The 24016-nt window shown below is 43.0% G+C and overlaps 1 protein-coding gene across 1 annotated transcript in view; it reads left to right on the plus strand.

Annotated features, from left to right (window-relative positions):
* hcn4 (hyperpolarization activated cyclic nucleotide-gated potassium channel 4) overlaps window positions 1-24016 on the plus strand; it is a 352489-nt gene that overhangs the window by 260475 nt on the left and 67998 nt on the right. The window contains exons 5-6 of the mRNA XM_048617159.1: window positions 11614-11760; window positions 17803-18043. Coding sequence (XP_048473116.1) covers window positions 11614-11760; window positions 17803-18043 — 388 coding nt within the window. The remainder of the gene's footprint in view (window positions 1-11613; window positions 11761-17802; window positions 18044-24016) is intronic.

The raw sequence follows: 24016 nt of genomic DNA on the forward strand, positions 1-24016 counted from the left end.
CTGGCCTTAACTTCGACTCCTGGAAAACATCACTCGAATATAACTCCTACATTTGCACAAGTAGATACAGCTAGTCAATTTAGCATCATAAAAGCAGCTCTCATATGATTTCAATCTATGCTTTATCAATGAGAGCAGACCTTTTATTCATTATCGCTTTCCATATTTCAATCTTTCTATTCCCTGGATCATACTGGTTGCTCTTCTCTGCAGTATCATTTTCATACTGCAGCAATACCAATGCTTACTGCCTAGTGGTTGATGCTGGCACATGACCAGCCAAAATGGAGAAACACAGTGTGGAGCTGGAGGAACACAGCTGGCCAGGCAGCATCAGAGGAGCAGGAAAGCTGATGTTTCGGGTCGGGACCCTTGTTTGGTTAGGGACCAAACACATCAAGAGACTTCATCACAAGCACGCTGGGAAAGCAAGGTGTCTGAGAGAGCGTACAAACCTCCAAATGACCTATCCACCCAAACTTACCCTGTAGAGTCTGCAATTTGTGCATTAGATTTAACATCTTAGAACCCATTGAACTAAAGTGGAAGGCAAATAATCTATGATTCTGACCGACTGCCCAAAAGAAGAGAATAGTTTACCTACCACAGAAACCAAACTGCACAAAGTATCTAAATGCAATCAAACCAATTGTTTGTGAAGTTTTTTTTATTATTATTTATTCTTGGGATGTAGACATCACTGTTAATCCCAATTGCTCATAAAGAGATGGTGGGTGTGACATTTTTGAATGGTTTGCCAGGCAATTTCAGAGTCAATCACATTGATTTGTGTCTAGCATCACAAATGAGCTATTCTGAGATTCCATCCCCAAAGGATAAGGGTGACCCTTGTGGGTTATTGTAACAACATCTTCATCTGAATACTATTGCTGGATTTTTAATTCCAGATTTATTTTATTAATTGAGTTCAAGTTCTTGGTCACCATGTTGGAAATTGAACTCATGACACCGGATTATTATTCCAGACCTCTGAATTTCCATCACCATCATGCTCTTGTATTTGATTATTGGCAGAATGTTTCCACACGTTGCTATCATAGGATCTTGTGCATTTATGCAGGCACCCTGAAAGAACGAGAGAGAGAAAGAATTGTATTTATACAGTGCCTTTCATCGCCTCATAACAGATCAGCACAATCTATAGAGATGTCCCTGTCAGTGTAGAATGGGATAGGGGAAATCGCACTTTACAAGTCTCCACTCCTGCCTACCTCTCCAGCATTTCATTTCATTCTGCAAAGAAAGTTCTCTAAGTCTGTCAGTAATGAAAGGTCACACGGTACCATTCCCACCTTATCAAAGGTCACTATCACCCTGGTTCCAGTTCTTCACGGGTGCCTGTACGGTGCTCCTCCCCACCATAATGCGGGGCCCCTAGCATTTGCCCTAATCTGCACTAGGGTCATAAAGTCATAGAGACATACATCACGGAAACAAACCCTTCAGTCCAACTCATCCATGCTGACTAGATATCCTAAATTAACCTCATCCTATTTGGCCAGCATTTGGTCCATAACCCTCTAAACCCTTCCTATTCATATACACATCCAGACGTCTTTTAAATGTTATAATTGTACCAGCCTCCGCCACTTCCTCTGGCAGCCCATTCCATACATGCACCACCCTCTGCGTGTAACAGTTGCCCTTTAGATCCCTTTTTATACCTTTCCTCTCTCACCTTAAACCTATGCCCTCTAGTTTTGGACTCGCCCACCCTGGGAAAAAGACCTTGGCTATTCATGCTGTCTATGCCCTTCATGATTTTATAAACAGCAATCAGGTCACCCCTCAGCCTCTGACACTCCAGTAAAAATAGCCCCAGCCTATTCAGGCTCTTCCTATAGCTCAAACCCTCCAATGCTGGCAACAAAACCAGGAGTGCTTCTGTTTATGGACAACCAAGTAATTATGTAGTTGTAATGTTGCAAATTACGACATGCCTAATGTCTCACAGAACTTTTCACACAATCACTTTTAATTGTAATGATTTGCTAAATGGGTAAGTAGTTTATGACAAAACAACACCATGGACAGAGGGTGTGCAGTGGTAATGTCACTACCTTTAGACCAGTAAGTCTGAGTTCAGGGCACACTTCAGGGTGTGACGGACCGAAGTTGATGTCTAAACACTACGGTTTTAAAAAATATCCCACAAACAGCAATGAAGAGATTGCCCACCCAATATGTTTAGGGTAGTGTGGAGGGAGGCAAATTGATGAAGACATTTTTCTGAACCTCTTTAAATAGTGCCATTGGATCCCAGGCATCCATCAGAGCAGTGGGTGGCACAGTGGCTCAGTGGTTAGCACTGCTGCCTCACTGTGCCAGGGATGCTGGTTTGATTCCATCCACAGGTGACTGTATGGAGTTTACATCTTCACCCCATGTCTACCTGGGTTTCTTCCCACTGTCCAAAGATGTGCAGGTTAGGTGGATTAGGCATGGGAAATGCAGGGCTACAGGAATAGGGTGGGTCTGGGTAGGATGCTCTTTTGAGGGTTAGCATGGACTAGATGGGCTGAATGGCCTGTTTCCACACTGTATATTATGAGCAGGCAGAGAGAATCTCAGATTAATATCATATCTAAATGATACTATCCGTAACAGCATAGCACTCCCTCCCTCTTGCACAGCCGTTGAAGTGTAGTCACTGTTATGATGTAGGAAAGGCAATAGAGAATGTGTGCAGAGCAAGATTCCACAAACAATAATGAGATAATGATCAACGCAGGATTATTGGCCAGGAAACAGGGCGTTTTCTCTTTGAAATATTTCAAAGGAATCGTTTCAAACCAAATGGGAGGGAAGTTAGGGCTTCAGTTTGACACCTCATCCAAAGATGGCACCTCTGACAATGCAGCACTCCCTCAGTATTGCACTGCAGAGTCAGCCTAGATAATTGAGCTAACTTGAGAGTCCTACTTGAACCTACACAGCCTTATGATTCAGTCATGAGTCCTACCCGAACGGCCATAGCTGACTCAAAGGAGAATATTGTGATTTTGGAATGTTCACACAATTATTAGAAAGAATTTCCAACAAAAGTACATGGAAATTAATGAGCCCTCCTTTAATTTTTTGAAGCTGGTGATTTCCTTCCTTGTACAATAGATTTTCACACTACACAGGAAAATAGCATGTTCTACAAAAGTGCTTTAGTTGCTGGGCATGTTGTAGCGAGGCTAGTGAGAGGATGACTGTATACAATAATAATTTGGTTAGAGCTGTAGATTGGCTTCCCTGGGGTGAAGACTCTAAAAGCACACACATTATCTGAGCATTTGTAGTTACACAGCAATTACCCTAAGCAGCATGCTATCTCAGAAGAGGCGTGTTTTATTGATGGTTTTACCTCTACAAAGCTCTTAAACAAGTTGTGATTTGACAAAGTAATGACACTTTGCAATTTACAGTTCAGTAATGGCTGGGAGGAAGACACTGGTGTAGTGGTAATATTACCAGAAGAGTAATTCATGGGCCTGCATTAATGCTTTTTGGGCCATGGGTTCAAATCCCATCAAGGTATCTTGTGGGATTCAATTAGCACATCTTGCATATAAAGTTTTAAGGGCAATTAGGGAGGGGTGACAAATGTTATCAAATGCTTATCTCCCATGAAAGAATTTTTAAACAAATGTTGTGCCCTTCCGGAACCATTTTTTTTGTTCCCATATTGATCTATGAACACTAAGAAAATAATAGGCAAGATTAGACAAATTAGACCTGTTTTCTCTAGAATTTCAAAGGATAAGGAGTGATCTGATCAAAGTCTTCTGACATTAACAGGAAAAGACAGGGTAGAAAAAGGTAAACTATTTCCATTAGTTAGGGATTCTAGAAATAGGGGGCATAAAATGGGGAAGGGTCACTCGACCTGAAACATTAACTCTGATTTCTCTCCACACATGCTGCCAGACTTGCTGAGCTTTTCCAGCAATTTCTATTTTTGGCATAATCTGAGAATTAGATCTAGACCATTCAGGCAGTAGATGCTTGGAACTCTCATCCACACTGAAATCGCAATGAATGCTAAATCAGTTGTTAATTTTAAATCTGGCATAGATCATTTTTTCATTAAGCAAACAGATATGGGCCAAAGACACATATAATGGAGCTCGACAACAGATCTCATGGAATGGCAGAACAGGCTCAAGGGACTGAATGGCCTACTCCTGTTCATAACATAGTTCTGAATGGACCAAATAGCCCTGGGTTTGGGCTGAGCCACCTGGCTGTACTTGTGGCAATTAGCCTCAGGATCAGAGTACAGAACCCAGCCTCTGACTGGCAAGTCACCTGTTACCAATGTATTTGCCAGCAACAGCTCCAATTTTAAATTCTTCTGTTCAAATCCCTCATCTTCACAGCAGAGCTGACAATTACAGCTGGGTAATCTGTTTCACCCCATCTTCTGTAATCCTTTCCACTCCTAGAATCCTCTGAACATTCTTGCATTCCTACTGACTGAACCTGTCATGCATCCATAATCTCCTTTGCCCCAACGTTGGTGACCATGTCATTAGCTGCCTACATTCTAAGTTCTACATTCCTTTCCTAAAACTCGCTACCTTTCCAAATTAATACAACAGCATTCCGAAGAAGACTCATTGGACTTGAAACATTAACTCTGTTTCTCTTTCCACAGACGTTGTCAGACTTACTGAATTTCCACAGCACTTTCTAAAACCATCAGTATTTTCATTGTCATAGATCTTTTTATCTCTAACTCCATAGCTGTCTCTCCTCTCTCTTAGATCTAGCCATTTTCACCAGCTGACTGAATATCTTTTTACCTGACTCACCTTTTTTTTAATGCCTGAGGATGCTCATGTGATGTTGATCTGGGTCGTATTAATATCTTATGGCTGCTACATATGTACAGTTGTTGTTGTTGCTTTTGTGCAGATGGATGTCAGCTGAGAGCAACTCAATCTTGTTTAAGGTGTCCTCTCAGTTTAGTTGCCTATTGCTACTCACTATGTAACAAGAATGGTCTTCTCGTAAACTTGCACCATATGCCAGCAAGGCTCAATGAGTTACATAGTGATTTGGTGCATCTGAAATTGAAAAAAGTCAGAAATGTTACAGTACAGAAGGAGACCATTCAGCCCAACATGTTTACAGCAGTTTATCACCGTATGCCAATCTCTTGCCTTTTCCCTATACACTTGTATACCATTCCTATCCAAATACTCATCCAAAATCCCTTGAACACATCGTTTGAATCTGCCTGCACACTGTTTCCAGGCAGTGCATTCCACACTCTGATACTCAATGCGTGAAAATGTTTGTTCACACATCACTCTTGCTACATTTGCACATCTACAGTCAAGAAAGCACACCAACACCTCTACTTCCTTGGAAGGATAAGGACATTCAGCATGTCCACAATGACTGACCACAAAATGCACCACAGAAAGCATCCATTTGGTTGCATTGCAGCTTGGTATGGCAATTGCTCAGCCCAAGACCACAAGAAGTTACAGAGAATTATAAACACAGCCCATTCCATCATGTAAACCAGCCTTCCTTCCATTGACTCTGTCAATATTTCCCGCTGTCTCGGAAAAGCAGCCAACATAATCAAAGACTTTTCCCGCCCCAGTTACACTCTCTTCCACACTCTTCCATCGGGCAAAAGATACAAAAGTTTGAAAACATGTACCGAAAGATTTAGGAACGGCTTCTTCCCCGCTGTTATAAAGTCATAGAGTCATATAGCATTGAAACAGACCCTTTGATCCAACTAGTCCACATCAAATGTAATCTCAACTAAACTAGTCCCACCTGCCTGCTTCTGGCTCATATCCATCCAAACCTTTCCTATTTATGTACTTGTTAATTGTCTTTGAACAGACTTCTCATATATTAGAGTTGATCTTTCTCTGTTGCTGTAACACTATATTCTGCATTCTGTTCTATTACCCTGATGTACATACGTAATGCATGATTTGTCTGGTTAGCACGTAATACAATACTTTTCACCGCATCTAGGTACATGTGATCATAATAAATCAATCCAAATTGCTTCAAACAAGGTGTTTGCTTTGGAGAAGTGAAGGTTGAGAAGGAGCTTTGATAGAAATGTTCAAAATCATGAGGAGTTTGGATGGGGGAGCATCAGCATTGTAGTGATTGTAACAAGGCCAGCCAGCTGGACCTCATAAAATACATTGAATCCCTGTCCACGTGTATTCCCCATGCTGATGGCTTAAAAGCCCTCCGCTTCTTCCCCTCCCGCAGGCCCAACCAGTCCCCTTCCACCGACACCCTCATCCTTACCGTTAACAACTTCTCTTTTAACTCCTCCCACTTCCGACAGACTAAGGGGGTGGCTATGGGCACCCACATGGGCCCAAGCTATGCCTGCCTCTTCGTAGGATATATGGAATAGTCCATCTTCTGCAGCTACACTGGCACTATCCCCCATCTCTTCCTCTGCTACAATGATGACTGTATTGGCGCCGCCTCATGCTCCCACAAGGAACTTGAACAGTTTATCAACTTTACTAACACCCTCCACCCCAACCTCAAATTCACTTGGACCATCTCTGATACCTCTCTCTCCTTCCTGGACCTCTCTGTCTCCATCTCTGGTGACTGTCTTGAAACCGATATCTATTTCAAGCCCACCGACTCCCACAACTACCTAGACTACACCTCCTCTCACCCACCTTCCTGTAAGAACACGATCCCCTACTCCCAATTCCTCTGCCTCTGCCGCGTCTGCTCCCAAGATGAGGCATTCCACTCCCGAACATCCCAGATATTCTCTTATTTCAAGGAACATAACTTGCCCCCTTCAGTGGTCGAAAATACTCTTGACCGCATCTCTTGCATTTCCCGCACCTCTGCCCTCACATCCCTTCCCCGCAACAAAAACAAAGACAGAATCCCTCTTGTCCTCACATAACACCCACTGACCTCCATATCATTCTCCGCCACTTCCACCACCTGCAATCTGAACCCACAACCAAAAATATATTTCCCTCCCCACCCCATCTGCCTTCTGTAGGGACCGCTCTCTCTGCGACTCCTTCGTCCGCTCCACACTCCCCACTAGCCCCACCACCCCCAGCACCTTTCCCTGCAACCGCAGGAGGTGCTACACCTGCACCTACACCTCCCCAAATCACACCCATCCCAGGCCCCAAGAAAACTTTCCATATTAAACAGATGTTCACCTGCACATCTGTCAATGTGGTCTATTGTATCTGCTGCTCCCGCTGTGGCCTCCTCTACATCGGTGAGACCAAGCAGAGGCTCGGAGACCGCTTTGTACAGCACCTGCGCTCGGTTCGCAACAAATGACAACACCTTCCGGTCATGAACCATTTCAACTCCCTCTCCCACTCCGTGGACGACATGTCCATCCTGGGCCTCTTCCAGTGTCACAATGATGCCACTTGGAAACTGGAGGAGCAGCACTTCATATTCTGCCTTGGGAGCCTACAGCCCGATGGTCTCAATGTGGACTTTACCAGTTTCAAAATCTCCCCACTCCTGGCCTCATCCCAGGACCAACCCTCCCTCTCATCCCTGCCTCCTTGACCTGACACAACCTGTCCATCTTCTCTCCCACCTATACTCTCCTCCTACCTTACTAAGCAATCCCCATCACTATCTACCTGCACTCACATATCACCATCCCACCTACATTCCCCAGTCCCACGTCTCCTCTCTCTATTTATTTCCCAGCTCCCTTCCCCCTCCCCCTTTTCTGAAGAAGGGTCCCGACCCGAAACATCGACTTTCCTGCTCCTCTGATGCTGCCTGGCCTGCTGTGCTCCTCCAACTCCACGCTGTGTTATCATAGAATATGAGTTCCTTGATTGAAGCAGTTAATCTGGTCCAATCAGAGAGCTCTGGCTGACAGAAATAAACAGGAGTGTCAGAGATTCTGACACTCTTGGTGCTGTCCCTGATGAGGGTCTACCAGATTCAAAACTTTCCACGTGTAAATAAAAGGCGACTTGGTGATGGAATACCAGCCTTCCATGGAGTTAATTCAGTACTTCTAAGAGTAAATTAAATTTGCCATTGTCCTAGCGGATTATAGGTCTGCTCTCTGATTAGAGAGAGATAACTGATGGTGGTTTAACCTGAGGGTCACCATGCCTCAGGTGAGGTCAAGGATGTGAGACCTTCATGGTGATATTGATTGGGCTTTTAAGCGAAACAGTATGTCAGTATACCTTTAAGAAACATGCTAATGGGCATCATCACTGCATCATGGCACGCTCCATCTTACTTCTGAATGTATGCCAAATTGTGGATGCAGGCATGAAATATAATTGGCTTCCCCAATCTACAGATGAACAAGTTTGAGGATGTGCATTGATAACATATTTCCATAATACCTTCAAATGTGATGTTTCTGTCAGAACTGCATGCAGTAAGAGGCCGAACAGATCTGGCAATAGGTACTAGCACCTGTGTAAATCCAAGAAACACATTTTCTATCACCGTGCTAATAGACTACTGAGTAACAATGAGTCAATGGTCATCTTTACTTTGGCTTCTGACCTGATGATGGTTTCTGCATTTCCCCATAGAGTCTGAACAAAAAACAAAGGATAAGTGGGTTATGGCGGAAAACCCAATTTTGTTTGGAATGCCTCTTTTTTTATAGTACACTAGTCACAGTTTGCAATTAAGTTCCCATTAATTTACAAATAACTCACATTGCTGATGAGTGTAGCTTTTCCGAGTTAGGATTTGTCCTTCTATGAGCCATAATAGGAGGAGCAGGAATTTACAAAACTTCCAAACACAAAATGAAACAAAACCAACCAAGCAAGTTGGTAACAGAAGCACAAGTAGGGCTAACAGTTAGAGATTTGAGGTATGTGCAACCCTCAGACTTAACTGTCGTCTGGGCAATTAGGAATGGGTAGTAAATGCTGGCCTTGCCTTTGATGCCTTCATCCCATGAATGAATTTTAAAAAAAATTATTAGGACACAATATGACTGATCTCTGTGGCAGGTGGGACTTGAAACTGGAATTTGTTAGCCAGAGGGCAAGACACTATGACTGTACCACAAGAGCCTGTTTTACCTGTGATTATACATCGATGAATCTTAACCTCGAGTTTAAAAATGGGCTTGTTAAAGAAAAACTACATTTGTCCAGAAATATCTCAAAATACTTCATGCTAAATGCTAAAAGTAAGTTTCCCCTTGTGGGAGATTCTAAAGCTAGAGGGCACAGTTTTATGGATTCACAGAGTGGTTACAACACAAAAGAGGCTATTTGGCCTATTGTGCCTGTACCAATGATAGCAGGAACTGCAGATGCTGGAGTCAGAGTCAATACAGTGTGGAGCTGGAGGAACACAGCAGGTCAGGCAGCACCAGAGGAGCAGGAAAGTTGATGTTTCAGACCTAGACCCTTCATCAGGTCTGGGGAGGGGGAAGGGAGCTGGGAAACAAATAGAGGGAGAAGGGGTGTGTCTGGAGGAATGTGGGTGGGATGGCGATAGGTGGATGCAGGTAGGGGCAGTGGGGGTTGGTCAGTGGGAAGGGCGGGGCAGATAGGTGGGGAAAAAGATGGACAGGTTGTGTCAGGTCAACGAGGCTGGGATAAGAGGAAGGTTTGAACATGGGATGAGGCCAGGGGTGGGACATTTTGAAACGGGTGAATTCCATGTTTAGGTCATCGGGCTGTAGGCTCCCAAGGTAGAGAATGAGGTGTTGTTCCTCCAGTTTGCGTGTGGCATCAATGTGGTTTTGTAGGAGGCCCAGGCTGTGCCTGTACCAGTTCTATTTCTGAGTGTCAATCTGACAGTTCTTGGCTTGGAAATGCAACCAATGTTTCACATATTGTGCTCTGAATATTTTCTTCATGTTGACAGCTGCACATATCAGTTGGCCTTAGCATTCCCAGAAAATTCACTAGCATAACTTCCTGAATCACTTGAGACAATGATGCTCCATTGATACTGAACGCGATAACAACAAGTGGTTAATAATTATAGATGATCGATTTAAACAATGCTGCTCTGTCTGTGGCCATAAAACTAGCTCAGGACCCTTGTCGTTCGCTGCCTTGTGACATAAGGGCATAAGAACTAGGAGCAGGAGTAGGCCCCTTCAGCCCCTCAAGCCTGCTTCGCCATTTAATACAATCATGGCTGATCTCATCTTGACCTCCATCCCACTTTCCTGTCCACTCTCCATAACCCTTCAATGCATTACTAACTAAAAATCTGCCAATCTCCTCCTTCAATTTACTCAATGTCCCAATATCCAACACATTCTGCGGTAGTGAATTCCACAGATTCACGACCCTTTGAGAGAAGTAATTTTATCTCATCTCCTTGACAAGATGGGGAATAAAAATAGAGGAGAGAGGCTTCCATTTATGACTCTGATGATAACTTATTACTCTTAAATTATCATGAATCTGTGGGTCTCACTTCCCCCAAACAGCAGTGGAGGAGGGGCCATTGAATATTTTTAAGGCTGGGCTGGATCGATTCTTGACCAATATGGGTGTCAAAGGGTGATAAGCAAGAAAGTGGTTTTGAGTCCCCAGTCAGAATAGTCACAGCCTTATCCAGTGGCAGAGGAAACTCTGCACCTAGTTCATACATTGGTATGCAGTTTGCATGTTGAGGCCAGCCAGAGTGCTGTGAAAGTATTTATGTTGATAACTCCACACTGAATAGATCATTTACTTTACAGCACTGCCACCTCTGCATTTTGGGTGTTGCTTTAAGACCTGGAGAAAGAGCTTTTTCTGGTTGTGAACAGGTTTCATCCATCAATGTCAGACTAAGTGATGCATAGAAACTCCTGCTGGGCTAAGAGTTTTTTCAACCCTCCGGCTTTCTAAGTTTAAAACATGTGCTTGTATCTGGGTGAGTGTGCACGTACAATTCTGTCCAACTGTTGACAAATTCCACACGAGTCAGTGATAAGACATTAGCACTTGTGTGTCTCTGCCACATAAATAGAGGCCAAGTCATTCCAGAGGGAGAGTTTTCATCAACTGCTGGAAGTCAGGGAGACCCTGTGGTTTGCACAGTGCAGTCATACAAGTTTATTGGGTTTTATTGCCTTCCTGTTGGAACTTCATTATTGGCAGTGACAAGGTTAAAGGTTGGAGATAGTAAGAACTGCTGATGCTGGAGTCTGAGATAACACTGTGTGGAGCTGGATGAACACAGCAGACCAGGCAGCATCAGAGGAACAGGAAAGCTGACCTTTCGGGTCAGACCCTTCTTCAGAAATGAAGACACTCTGGTTGCTTGGTTAAGTGGATGTACAGATTGCCTCTGGCAGAAACTTGGTCCCAGGTGTTATTAGCCAGGTGTTATTATTTCTGAAGAAGGGTCCCGAGTATTGCCTGGCCTCCTGTGTTCCTCCAGCTCTACGCTGTTTCATCTAAGGTTAAATGTTGGATTTGCTGAGTTCCGACCTTAAGTCACTAGTTTGGCTACGTTTCTTTGGTCTAGCCATTGCAAATATGACCAATATATTTGGATACAGAGTACAGGCCCTTTAAAAGTTTTATTTGTCTTGCACTGGCAACTGCCTGAAGATGTTTAATGTCCAGTAACTTCACCTTTTCTTTCTCCCTTCCACAGTACAAGCAAGTGGAACAGTATATGTCCTTCCACAAGTTGCCAGCTGACATGCGCCAGCGAATCCACGATTATTATGAGCACCGCTTTCAGGGCAAGATGTTTGATGAGGAGAATATACTTGGGGAACTGAGCGATCCTCTACGTGAGGTGAGGCGCTATTAAATAGCAAACTCTTGGTTCGTGACATTTTAAATGTTTTCATCAACCTGGCTCATCATGTTTGCAGTCAACTGGGGTCAGACAGTTTTGCTTCAAGGCTAGTCAGTGATTCAATTTCCACCATTAATAGATTTCCACTGCATTTCTCTTGGTCGTTTTCGAGGCTGCAGTGTAAGTTTGGCATATGCTACGAGAGTGGCTATAGCCCCATTGGATAATGAGTTTAACCTGATGGTCACCACTCTCGGGCAAGGAATGAGGTTGAGAAGGCCAACCCTTCATAGTAACCTGAACCAGTATAGCATTTGAACTCTCGCTGTTGGTGTCACTCTGCAAGATCAAAATTTGTAAAGCAAGTTTGGCAGGCACTTTATTCGCGAGGTATTCAGTTTCAGTGGAGTTGGATCCCCCAAGATCCAGTTATAAAATGTGGCAAATTCTTCCTCACTAGTTATGGGCTTCCATTGTGCCTGTGGATAAAGAGCTTGGCAGCAACTATTTATGGAATCAGACAGTCATACAGCACAGAAACAGACCCTTCAGTCCAGATATCCAAAATTAATCTAGTCCTTTGCCAGCATTTGGCCCATATCTCTCTAAACCCTTCCTATTCATGTACCCATCCAGATGCCTTTTAAATGTTGTAATTGTACCAGCCTCCATTATTTCCCCTGGCAGCTCATTCCATACACACACCACCCTCTGCATGAGGAAGTTTTCCTTTAAGTCCCTTTTATATCTTTGCTGTTGGTATCACCTTTCTTCCTCTAAACAAAAGAACGTGCTACCTTTCTATGCTGGTGGTGTTTCCCTCCAGAACTCTAATCTCTGATGGTCCCAAAGCCTGAGTATAGCGTTGCAAACTGTGGCAAAGTATTCCATCACATGCTACCACATTCATTTGTCAGTCATTAGCCATTTAGTTGACCAACACATCTGTCCTTATGCTGCACCGTCTTGCTACGCCATTTGGAAAACCAGAAGACTTACTACCGACTGCCAGCCAAGCAGCCTTCTCTTTTTGTTTTACCGATTTTCAATATTTTTATGTCTGGTGAAATACCTTGATGTTTACACTGACTAGGCATGGCGCTGTAAAATACCATTACCGCAGGGAAGGACTGTTCAATGGAATATCTTACTGCAGTGAAATGCCCTTATCTCAGAAATGAAAGAATAGACACTATAGACTTTCCTTCTGCCGTGTTTGTTTCTCCTATCAGCTAAAAGCATTAGCATCAGAATGATGTGGGGGCATGGTTCATGTCTCATCCCCTCTGATCTGATCGAGATGAAACCTTTTCTCGGGCTTGGCGTTATCAAGACTCCCTCCCTGACCTTACATATCAGACTCTTTTACATTTAAAGAAAGAATTTAGTCTTCTCATGTCAGAATTTGTTATTATTTTATTGCTACTTTTGAAAATTGTGACTAAAACGTGATGATGGCATGCGAGGATGAGGCAGCTTGAAGGCATTTCTGAGCTCCATAGTTTTGTCAGAAGCCAGAATAATATTGCAGATAGTTCCTCTTGGTGATCTGGAGGGTGACTCAGTATGGGCTGTGCTGTCTCAGACTGCATTGATACCTGCAGGTAAGCCATCCCCATCATGCCATCACTGGTCAAATGCATATAATCAACCAACAGCAAACAAAAAGTGGTTAATTTAAATGATAATTTTAGGAACTGGGCTTTAACAAAATGCTGAGGGTGCTTGGAAGAAGCAGTAACAAGCCGTTGGCACAGATTTCGGGATGTGGGTGATTGTCCCGTGCCTTGCCAATGGAGCAACAGATTGGGCGGCATGGTGGCTCAGTGGTTGGCATTGCTGCCTCACAGTGCTGGGAGGCCGGAGTTCGATTCCACCCTCGGGCGACTGTCTGTGTAGAGTTTGCACATTCTCCCCGTGTCTGCGTGGGTTTCCTCCGCGTGCTCTGGTTTCCATCCAAAGATATGCAGGTTAGTTGGATTGGCCACGCTAAAATGTCCAGGAAGGTGCCGGTTAGCTGTGGGAAATGCAGGGTTGCAGGGTAAGGGTGGGTCTGGTGGGATGCTCTTCGGAGGGTCAGCATGGACTTGAGGGGCCACATGGCCTGCTTCCACCATGTATTGATTCTATTCTATCTCAATTGCATACCATCATGAGGCCCTGTAGATAGAGGAAAGAAAACAGCATCAAGGAGTCACTTTGTGCCACATTTCCCAAACTGTAACAGCTACGAAAGCAGCAGGCTAGGCTTAGAGTAGATTTCCAGCCTGCCATCTTAGAATTTAGGAAAAAAAGACAGACTTAAGAAAGGAAGAAACCACTCTAAAATTGTTCAACCATCTGATCCTAGTTCCCAGAGGAATCTAGTTGGTAGAGGAGCCACAAATCTGGGCAGAGCAGGTTTGATCTAACCCCTGACACTAGTTTCAATTGGCCTCAAGTGGAAGGGTGAGAAAATCAACTTGTGATCACTATCCAATAATGAGATCCTGCAAAATGCATCCACTTAGATATGTGGTGAGAACATGGGAACATGAGTAGGCCATTCAGCCCCTCGGGCTTGTTCCGCCATTCAATGAGTTTATGGCAGATCTGTGACTACATGCCATATACCTGTATCCCTTAAGACCTTTGCTTAACACAACTTTATCTATCTCAGATTTATAATTAACAATTGATCCTTCATCCACTGCTGTTCCAAACACCATTTGGGTGCAGGTATGATGGCTCAGTCGCAGCTCCAGGGATCTAGGTTTGATTCCAGCCTTGGGTGACTATCTGTGTGGAGTTTATATGTTCTCACTGTGTCTGTTTGGGTTTCCTCTGGGTGCTCCAGTTTCCTCCCACAGTGCAAAGTTACGCGAGTTAGGTGGATTGTCCATGCTAAATTGCCCCATAGCGTTCAGGGATGTGCAAGCTCGGTGGGTTAGCCATGGGAAGTGCAGGGATAAGGTAGGGATTCTATGAAGTCCCAACATTTCTCCTGAATGGTCTGGCCCTAATGCTCAGACTGTGCTCCCTAGTTCTAGAATTCCTGACCGGTGAAAATAGTTTCACTTTATGTATCCTGTCTTTCCCTGTTAACATCTTGAAGACTTCAATCAGATCACCCCTTAACATTCTCTATTCTACAGAAAACAGTCCTCAATTCTAAAATCGCTCCTCACAATTTAAATCCAGATATAATTTTTGTAAATCTATGCAGTACCCACTCCTAGGCCTAAGGTGTGGTGCTCATATCTGCTCAGAGTATTCCATGTGGGGTCTAGCTAGGGTTTTGTATAACTGCAGCATAACTTCTGCATCCTTGTACTCTACTACTCTAGATATAAAGGCCAGTATTCCATTTACTTTCTTGATTATTTTCTGCAACCGTTTGCAACATTTTAAAGATCGATGCACCTGAACCCCCAGGTCTCTTTGGATCTCCACTGTACTGAACTTCATCGTATCCAGAAAATATCCCAATCTATCCTTTGTTGTTCCAAAGTGGATAACCTCACACTTATATTGAACTCCATCTGTCACAGTTTTGCCCATTTATTTAGTCTATCAATATCCCTTTGTAATTTTATGCCATCATCTACATTGTCTACAATGCTGCCTAACTTTATGTCATCAACAAATTTGGATAAATGATTTTCTATGCCATTATCCAAGTTGTTAATATATAATGTGAATAATTGAGGACTTAATACAGAGCTTTGTGGGGCACCATTGGTCACATCTTACCTATTTGACTACCTACCCATTACCCCTACCTTCCGTCATCTGCCACTCAACGAATTTCCCAGCCATGTCAGTAATTTGCCTTCAATTCTGTGGGCTTCTACCCTAACTGTCTCTTAAGTGGGACTTTATGAAGTGCCTGGACATCCATATAAACAAACATGCATAAACATCCCAGAGATAGTAGGAACTGCAGATGCTGGAGAATCTGAGATAACAAGGTGTAGAGCTGGCTGAACACAGCAGGCCAAGCAGCATCAGAGGAGCAGGAAGGCTATCGTTTCAGGCCTAGACCCTTCTTCAGAATATTCTGAAGAAGGGTCTAGGCTCGAATGTCAGCCTTCCTGCTCCTCTGATGCTGTTTGGCCTGCTGTGTTCATCCAGCTCTACACCTTGTTATCTTGCATAGACATTCCGTTATCCACTACCTTAGTCACCTCTTCAAAATATTCAATGAGGTTTATCAGGCATGACCTACCTGCCATGAATCCATGCTGGCTCTCTCTCATTAAATGAAAATTTTCAATGTGTTCAGTTATCCTATCCTTGATTATAAACACCAGCAATTTCCCCACCACAGATGCTTGTCTGACTTCTCCACAATTGCTTGGTTTTCCTCTTTCAACCTTCTTAAAAAGCAGACAGACACGTGCAGTTTTCCAATCCAGAACTATGACTCTTGCATCCAGGGAACTCTGAAAGATTATAGTAAGGCCACCTACAGTGTGGTCCCCTACTTGCTTTAACACCCTCAGATGGAGTGTTTAGTGGCTAGCACTGCTACTTCACAGCACCAGGAACCTGGGTTCAATTCCAGCCGTGCATGATTGTCTGTGTGGAGTTTGCATGTTCTCCTTGTGACAGCATGTGTTTCTGCCGGGTGCTCCAGTTTCCTCCCACAATCCAAAGATGTGCAGATTAGGTGGATTGGCCGTGCTAAGTTGCCCATAGTGTGCAGGGATATGCAGGCTAAGTGGATTAACCATGGCAAAATGTGGTGATAGGTTTGGGGGCTGGTCCTGATGGGATGTTCTTTGGATGGTTGGTGTAGACTCAATGGGCCGCATGGCCTCTTTCTGCACTGTAAGGATTCTCTGTTCATCCTTGAGGCTCATGTACAAAGACCGTACAGTTTAAAGATTTATTAGAGAAGTGCTGACATCTTTGGAACTCTATTGTAGCCCATAGTCAGAGTCTTATGGGTAAAAGATGACATTTTAAAAAATGAATAACATTTTTTACAATATTATGTTATCTCCCAAAGATCAAAGATGGGGTCTGGGGCTGTGTTGGAGCAGATGGTCACTATGTCGACAGCAAATGTTAGCTAGCAGTCATCATTCTCAAGCTCTACTGGTTTTTCCTTCTGGGAACTAGTACAAGATGTTTATGAGATAACAATGTCGATCCCTCTGCATGTTAATTGCCATCAAATTCAGCACTTGGACATCCCTTTATGCCTTTGAGAAAGGAAGCTATTTAATTTGAAATAATAAGATACATTCCTCAATCAGGTGCTCCCCAGCAAAAGATGACACATGCAATATGTGTAATGGATGAGAAGTCAAGGTCTATAATCTCCAAACCTATTTTCCTGTGTAGGCTGCCCCATTTACTGGGATGTAGCATATCGGAGAACCAGCCCTAATAACTGTTAGTCCCACATCCTCAATCCATTATAAGATCTTGTCAAGGGGACTCTATAAATTATGAACCAAATTTCACTATTTCTATGAAGGGGGCGTAAGACATCGATCCCCCATTCTCTGAATTGTATCCAGGCCTCCTCTGCAATAGTCAAATCACTATCCTCTGTGAAGTTTTTGTAAGTAAGTGCCGATTTTGCTCAGCCAACCGTTTCAGAAGAAACTGGGCCAGAAGCTATATTATATTCCCCCGCGAACTCAATTTATTTTAAACACCAAAATACTCACTCCCTTAGAATCTCTCCTTCTCCCACTCTCCCCTTGAATGTTGCCTCTCCCAGTGCTTTCTCCAGTTTACATTTAGATCTGAATTCGAAAGAAATCTGTTCTTTTTTGCCAATTAACAAATGGATAGCAGAACCAAATCTCAGTAACTTGAGATCTCTGTCACTTATAACTCTATATTTTATAACGGTGCATAATAGGAATGAAACCAGGGCCAACAGAGAGAAAAAAGAAAATATAGCAATTTCTTTTTACAGTCCATTAACTTTTTCTTTTACAAAAAGCTTCCTGTATCATTTACATATTGCAGGTGAGATCTTGCCTGCTCCTGAAGTGTAATACTGTTCATTGTTTTTCTGCTTTCATTTCTTTTTGACAGGAAATAATAAACTTCAACTGTAGAAAGCTGGTGGCCTCCATGCCTCTCTTTGCCAACGCAGATCCTAATTTTGTCACATCCATGCTGACTAAGTTGCTGTTCGAGGTGTTCCAACCTGGGGACTACATTATCCGTGAGGGGACTATAGGAAAGAAGATGTATTTTATCCAGCATGGGATTGTCAGTGTCCTTACGAAAGGCAATAAGGAGACCAAACTGTCTGATGGATCCTACTTTGGAGGTGAGAATATCTTTACTTGACGCAAGAATTTAATGACACTATGGAAAGAGAATAGGCCACGAACCCCTCAACAGATGCAGAAGCATCATTGAAAAGAGAGACTTGTTGCTGAGAGGACAAATGCAAAAATGCCAAAGTTTCAGTAATCACAGCAATTTGCAGCCACAAAAGAGGAGTTGAGGCCTGGGGCAGATCAGCTATGATCTTATAGAATGACTGGGCTGAGTGGGTCAGAATGACCTACTCCTGCTCCTATTTCTTATGCCCTTACAGGGGTAAAGAATGCTAATTGATTGACAAGTCAATTCTGTTTAGCCATAGGCAATACCATAGAGAAAGAAGTAACAACTTAATCAGCGTATTTTCTCTCCTGAAGTATAACTTGTTGTGATCACTTGAAATTTGGCATTCTTACATTTGTCCTGATGAGTGGAAGATGGAAAGCTTTCGCAAAATATTGTTCTTTTCAGCAAAATTCAAGTTCTGTATGATTAGACTATGTTGAAATACAGAATTCCTGGCTTAAGGAATGGACTTGAGTCAATATTAACTTTGTGGGACAGTGCCAATGAATTTGCGGACAATTTCACACTCTGTGGCTTTTGCTTGCATTGAAGTCAATTGGGAGAAATCAATGAGTGTTGCCGCAAACTATTTTGCACTGTCACACAAAAGCAAGATCTACACCTGTGTGCTTACAAAGGTAGACAGTGTTGTGGTGATTTCACTCAGGGCATCTAAAATGCACTTTTTACTTGTGCCTTGAGGAGTGGAGCTATGGATAGTGATAATAGGGTCTCCAACACTCTTTCCATCACATGGTTAACCAGGAATTTCTCCCACCCTTATGCCTGCCATTGGCATGCGAGAGAAGGATTTACAAGTTAATAAACATGGCCATTAAGACCTGAGGTTGGACTTCTAACCCAGAGCTTCTGCCTCAGAGACAAGGACATGACTCACTGCAAAGAAGGCCTCCTGACACAGTCTTGTCAACAAAGGTTGATCTGCATCGGCTGACTTCAAATTTCAGAAGGATAATTTCCATTGAACAGCAAACCTTCTCATTCCTGAAACCTAAAGGGCCAGAGATGATACTCTTGACGGTTCCTTCACAAATCCAACAGGATCCAATCATGAGCTGGATAATGGAATAGTTAAAACAGCGAAGCTAGAAAATAAGGGGGGAACGGGGAGAAACAAAGGGCTGGGTGGGCCAAAGTGTGCTTGTGCTCTAGCTCTTGAGAAAGAGGCTACCATCAGGACTGTTCCACGTCCAGTTTGTATTAAGTAATCCCCTGACACAATGATCCTTTAAATTTAAAATTAATTAATATTAGTGCATCTGCTGTTCTGTATTGCTACTCCATTCCATTACTCCCTAACAGCTCACTGGTTGAACTGATGTGTTCTCAGCTTCTATTCAGTGTGTTGACCTAATTCTTACCTTTCCTCTTTACATTTTAAGTTGCTTTTCCTTTCCCCAAAACTTTTACTGCTATGTCTCCCCCAACTCCCTGCTTTGATCCTCCAATGGTAACCCTTCTTCTCAATGGATTTGGAATAGAATCATATAACCCCTACAGCATGGAAGCAGGCCATTCGGCCCACTGAATCACACCAGCCTTCCGACGAACATCCCACCCAGGCCCATGCCCCTATCTTGCATTTCCCTGCACACTATGGGCAATTTAGCATGGCAATCAACCCAACCTTAACGTCTTTGGACTGGGGGAGGAAACCAGAGTACCTGGAGGAAACCCATGCAGACACAGGGAGAATACACAATCTCCATTCAGCCAGCCCCCTGAGAGTGGAATTGAACCCGAGTCACTGGCGCTATGAGGCAACAGTGCTAACCACTGAGCCACCATGCCACCCAATTATATTGCGACCATTCCCTTTCTTTGGTTTTTCAATCCTACCTTTCCCTTCTCCATGGTTTAGTCCTGCAAAGTTTCCTTTCTATGCAGCCCTTGTTGCTACATGCATCCATTCCCCTCCTGAGGTACCTAAATACTCTTCAGCCAACTGCATCGCTGCTCACAACCCATCAGCCTTCCCAGCTCACCCTGTTTCTGAAGATGCGCTCATGGGTTTCTTCAAGAAAGCAAGCAATTTGTGCCAGTCCAATTAACAGACAGTCGCAAAGGAGTCAGCTTTTATTACCATGTGTGAATTATAATCATTTCTACAGCTGCAGCTTTGTCCGAACATGTTCTCAGACTGAGTGGTGTGCTGAGAAAAGGAGTTAAGTTTACAGCATAAGAATATTACACATTATTAGGCTTGCATCTGTCAGTCAAAGGATTGGAATGAAACTCTGACCATTGAAGGACTTCTCGTTGTGCTGTTACAGTGGAATACAATATGCTGGAGAAATAATCGCTCGTGAACTTGTCCATTTGCTAGACAGGAAATTAAAGGATAATATTATCATGAACTCCAGACACAATAACACTAAACCTACTTTTCTATAGCATCTTTAATGCCATACAACATCCTAGCATGTCAGGACAGAGTTATGGAACAGAATTTGATACTGAACCACATTTTTTCTACTTGTTAAAGGGATGTTGGCATTGCTGTCTAGGCCTAGGCCAGCATTTATTGCCTATTGTTAATTGCCCTGGAGAAGGTGTTGGTGAGCTGCCTTCTTGAGCTGCTGAAATCCTTGGCAAGAAGGAACACTCATTGTGCTGTCACCTCCTCGAAAATCTCAGTCAATCCTGTCAAATATAATTTTACCCAGTCAAAGCCATGTTGACGATCTTCAATTAACCTTTGCTTTTCCAATGGAGATTAATTCTGTCTCTCAGATTTTATTTTAAAAGTTTTCTTATCACTGATGTTCAACACACTAGCCCATAGTTCCGTGGTTCATCCATACCTCCCTCTTGAATAATGGTACCACATTAGCTGTCCTTCTCTCCTGTGGCCAGAATGCAATCTTCTCCCTTGCGTCCCACAGCAGCCTGGGATAGATCTCATCTAGGCCTGGGGATTTATCCAAATTTAAACCCACTAAAACTATTAATACCTCCTCCCTCTCAATTATAATTTGTTCAAATGTATTACAGTACTCCTTTCTGATTTCTATATCTACATGGTCCTTCTTTGTCAGCAATAAATCTCGGAGTAAGATGAGAAATTTCTTTGCTCAGATGGTTGCGAGGAATTGCTATGCAATACCTGGAACTGTGGTGCAAGCCAATTCCACATGAAATTTCAAAAGAGAGCTGCATACATATTTGAAAGTGATGAAGTTTGATGGCAACAAAGACAGAGCTGGAGAATGGGACTAGCTGGATAGCTCCTTCGGGTTCTGGTACAGACGCAATGGGTCTCCTGTACTGGAAGACAGTATGATTCTATGATTCATTATGGTGAACACAGGTGCATAGTACTCATTTGAAACTCACCTATTTATGATGACTCTGCACACAGCTTGCTTTGATCTCTAATGAACTCTACTATTTGCCTGATACACCTCTTGTCCCAATATACTTCAAAAATGCCTTTAGATTTTCCTTTATTTTACTCAGCAGTGGCTTTTAATGTCCCTCTTCAATCCTCTAATTTCTCTTTTAAGCAATCCCTGCATAGAGCTATAGAGCTCTTCAGCACAGAGACAAATCCTTTGGTCTGACTCGTCAAGGCCAACCAGATATCCTAAACTGATCTAGTCCCATTTTCCAGCATTTGGCCCATAACACTTTGAACCCCTCCAGTCACAGCTGGAGTACTGTGTATAGTTCTGGTCACCTCACTGCAGGCTGTATATCACTACGACTCTAAAACTCTATGATTTCCTCTGGCAGCTCATTCCAAACATGCACCACCCTGTGCAAGAAAACATTGCCCTTTAGGTCCCTTTTAAATCTTTGACCTCTCGCCTTAAACATATCTCCCTGTAGCTTTGGACTCCCCTACCATGGGAAAAAGACCTGGGCTATTTACCCTATCCATTCACTCATGATTTTATAAACTTCTATAAGGTCATCCCTCTGCCTCTGATGCTCCAGGGAAAATAGCCCCAGCCTATTCAGACTCTCCCTATAGCTCAAACCCTCCAATCACAGCAACATCCTCGTAAATCTTTTCTGAACCCTTTCAAGTTTAACAACATATTTCCTGTAACAGGGAGACCAGATTTGAACTCAGTTATGTAAAAATGGCCCACCAATATTTTGTACAACTGCAACATGACATCCCAACTCTTGTACTCAAAAGAAGTATGTTCAAAATACCTCTGAAGAGGCTGGTATTTTGAGTGCTTGATATCTACCTATTTTTCCCATTTGTTCTTTATCAAATCATGTAAATTCCTCAAAATTCAAGTTTCTCTGGACTTGTTGACCCCACCCTTCCCCATTACAGAAACATGTTGGCCCTGCACACTCACTGTTTCCTGTTTGAAATACTGCTTCGATGTAGATTTTCTTGCAACTAGCTGTCTCTAATCCACTTTAGCCAAATTCTGTCTTATCATATTAAAATCATAGGGTCATGGAGTCACAGAATCATACAGCACAGAAACACCCTTCAGTCCAATCCGTCCATGCCAACCATGTTTTCCAAACTAAACTAGTCCCATTTCCCTGTGTTTGACCCATATCCCTCAAAACCTTTCCTATTCATGCACCTGTCCAAATGTCTTTTAAATGTTGTAATTGTACTCACTTCCACCACTTCCTCTGGCAGTTTGTTCCATACATTTACCACCTCTGTGTGAAAAAGTTACCCCTGAGGTCCCTTTTAGATCTTACCTCTCTCACCTTAAATCTATGCCATCTGGTTTTGAACTCCCTCACCCTAAGGAAAATATCCTTGGCTATTCACCATATCTATGCCCCTCTTGATTTTATAAAACTCTATAAGGTCACCCCTCAACCTTCTATGTTCCAGGGAAAATGTCAGCCTCTCCTTATAACTTAAATCCTCTAGACCCGGTAAAATCATTGTAAATCCGTTCTGCACCCTTTCTACTTTTAATAATATCCTTCCTATAGCAGCGCAACAAGAACTGAATGCACTACTCCATTTTTATGTTTATTCATTCCAATGTCAGTTGAGCATACTGAAACCTTCCCCTAATTCGAAATGCTACTTAATTGACATTTCTACCCCTATGCCCGACATTGTTCTGTACAATTAGGACCAACTCTAACCCCTCCCTTGTAGGACTCTTCACACATATTGTGTAGTGCTCTCCTGGATACATTTTAAGCATTCTGCCCTCTCTAAGCCTTTCACACTTTGGTTATCCTAGTTAATAGTTGTAGACAGGCATTGGGGAGAGAGATGAATTACTTGCTGCAGAATTCCTAACCCAATCTCTGATCTGGTCTTGTAGCCACAGTATTTATATGGCTGGTCTAGTTCAGTTTCTAGTCAATAATAACCCCTGATAAGGGGTGATTCAGTGATAGCAATAATAAAGAATGTCAAGGGTTGATGATTAGATTCTCTCATGTTGGAGACTGTCATTTTCTGGCACTGTATGGGGTGAATGTTACTTGTTATCAGCCCAAGACTGCATGTTGTTCAGGTTATTACTGAATATTGACACAGACTGCTTCAGTATCTGAGGAAACATGAGTGGAGCTGGACATTGTGTAATCATCAGCGAATATCCCCATTTCTGATCTTCCATTGGAGGGAAGGTCATTGATGAAGTACGTGTGGTGATCTAAGAGCAAATGACTGAAACGTTTTCTTTCATGGGATTGGACATTGCTTGAAAGGACAGTATTTGTTGCCCTTCATTGCAGAGGTCAGTTAAGAGTGAATCACATTACCACGAGTCTGGAGGTCAGACCAAGTAATTATGGAAGACTTCCTTCACCAAAGGACACGAGTGAGCCAGATAAAATTTTACAGCAGTTGATCCCATTATGGTCACTGCTGTGACAAGCTTTGTGCTCCAGATATACCAGTGACTGTGATGGCATTTGAACCCATGTCACCAGA

Source organism: Rhincodon typus, chromosome 36 (genome assembly GCF_021869965.1).
Source record: "Rhincodon typus isolate 14 chromosome 36, sRhiTyp1.1, whole genome shotgun sequence".
NCBI lineage: Eukaryota > Metazoa > Chordata > Chondrichthyes > Orectolobiformes > Rhincodontidae > Rhincodon > Rhincodon typus.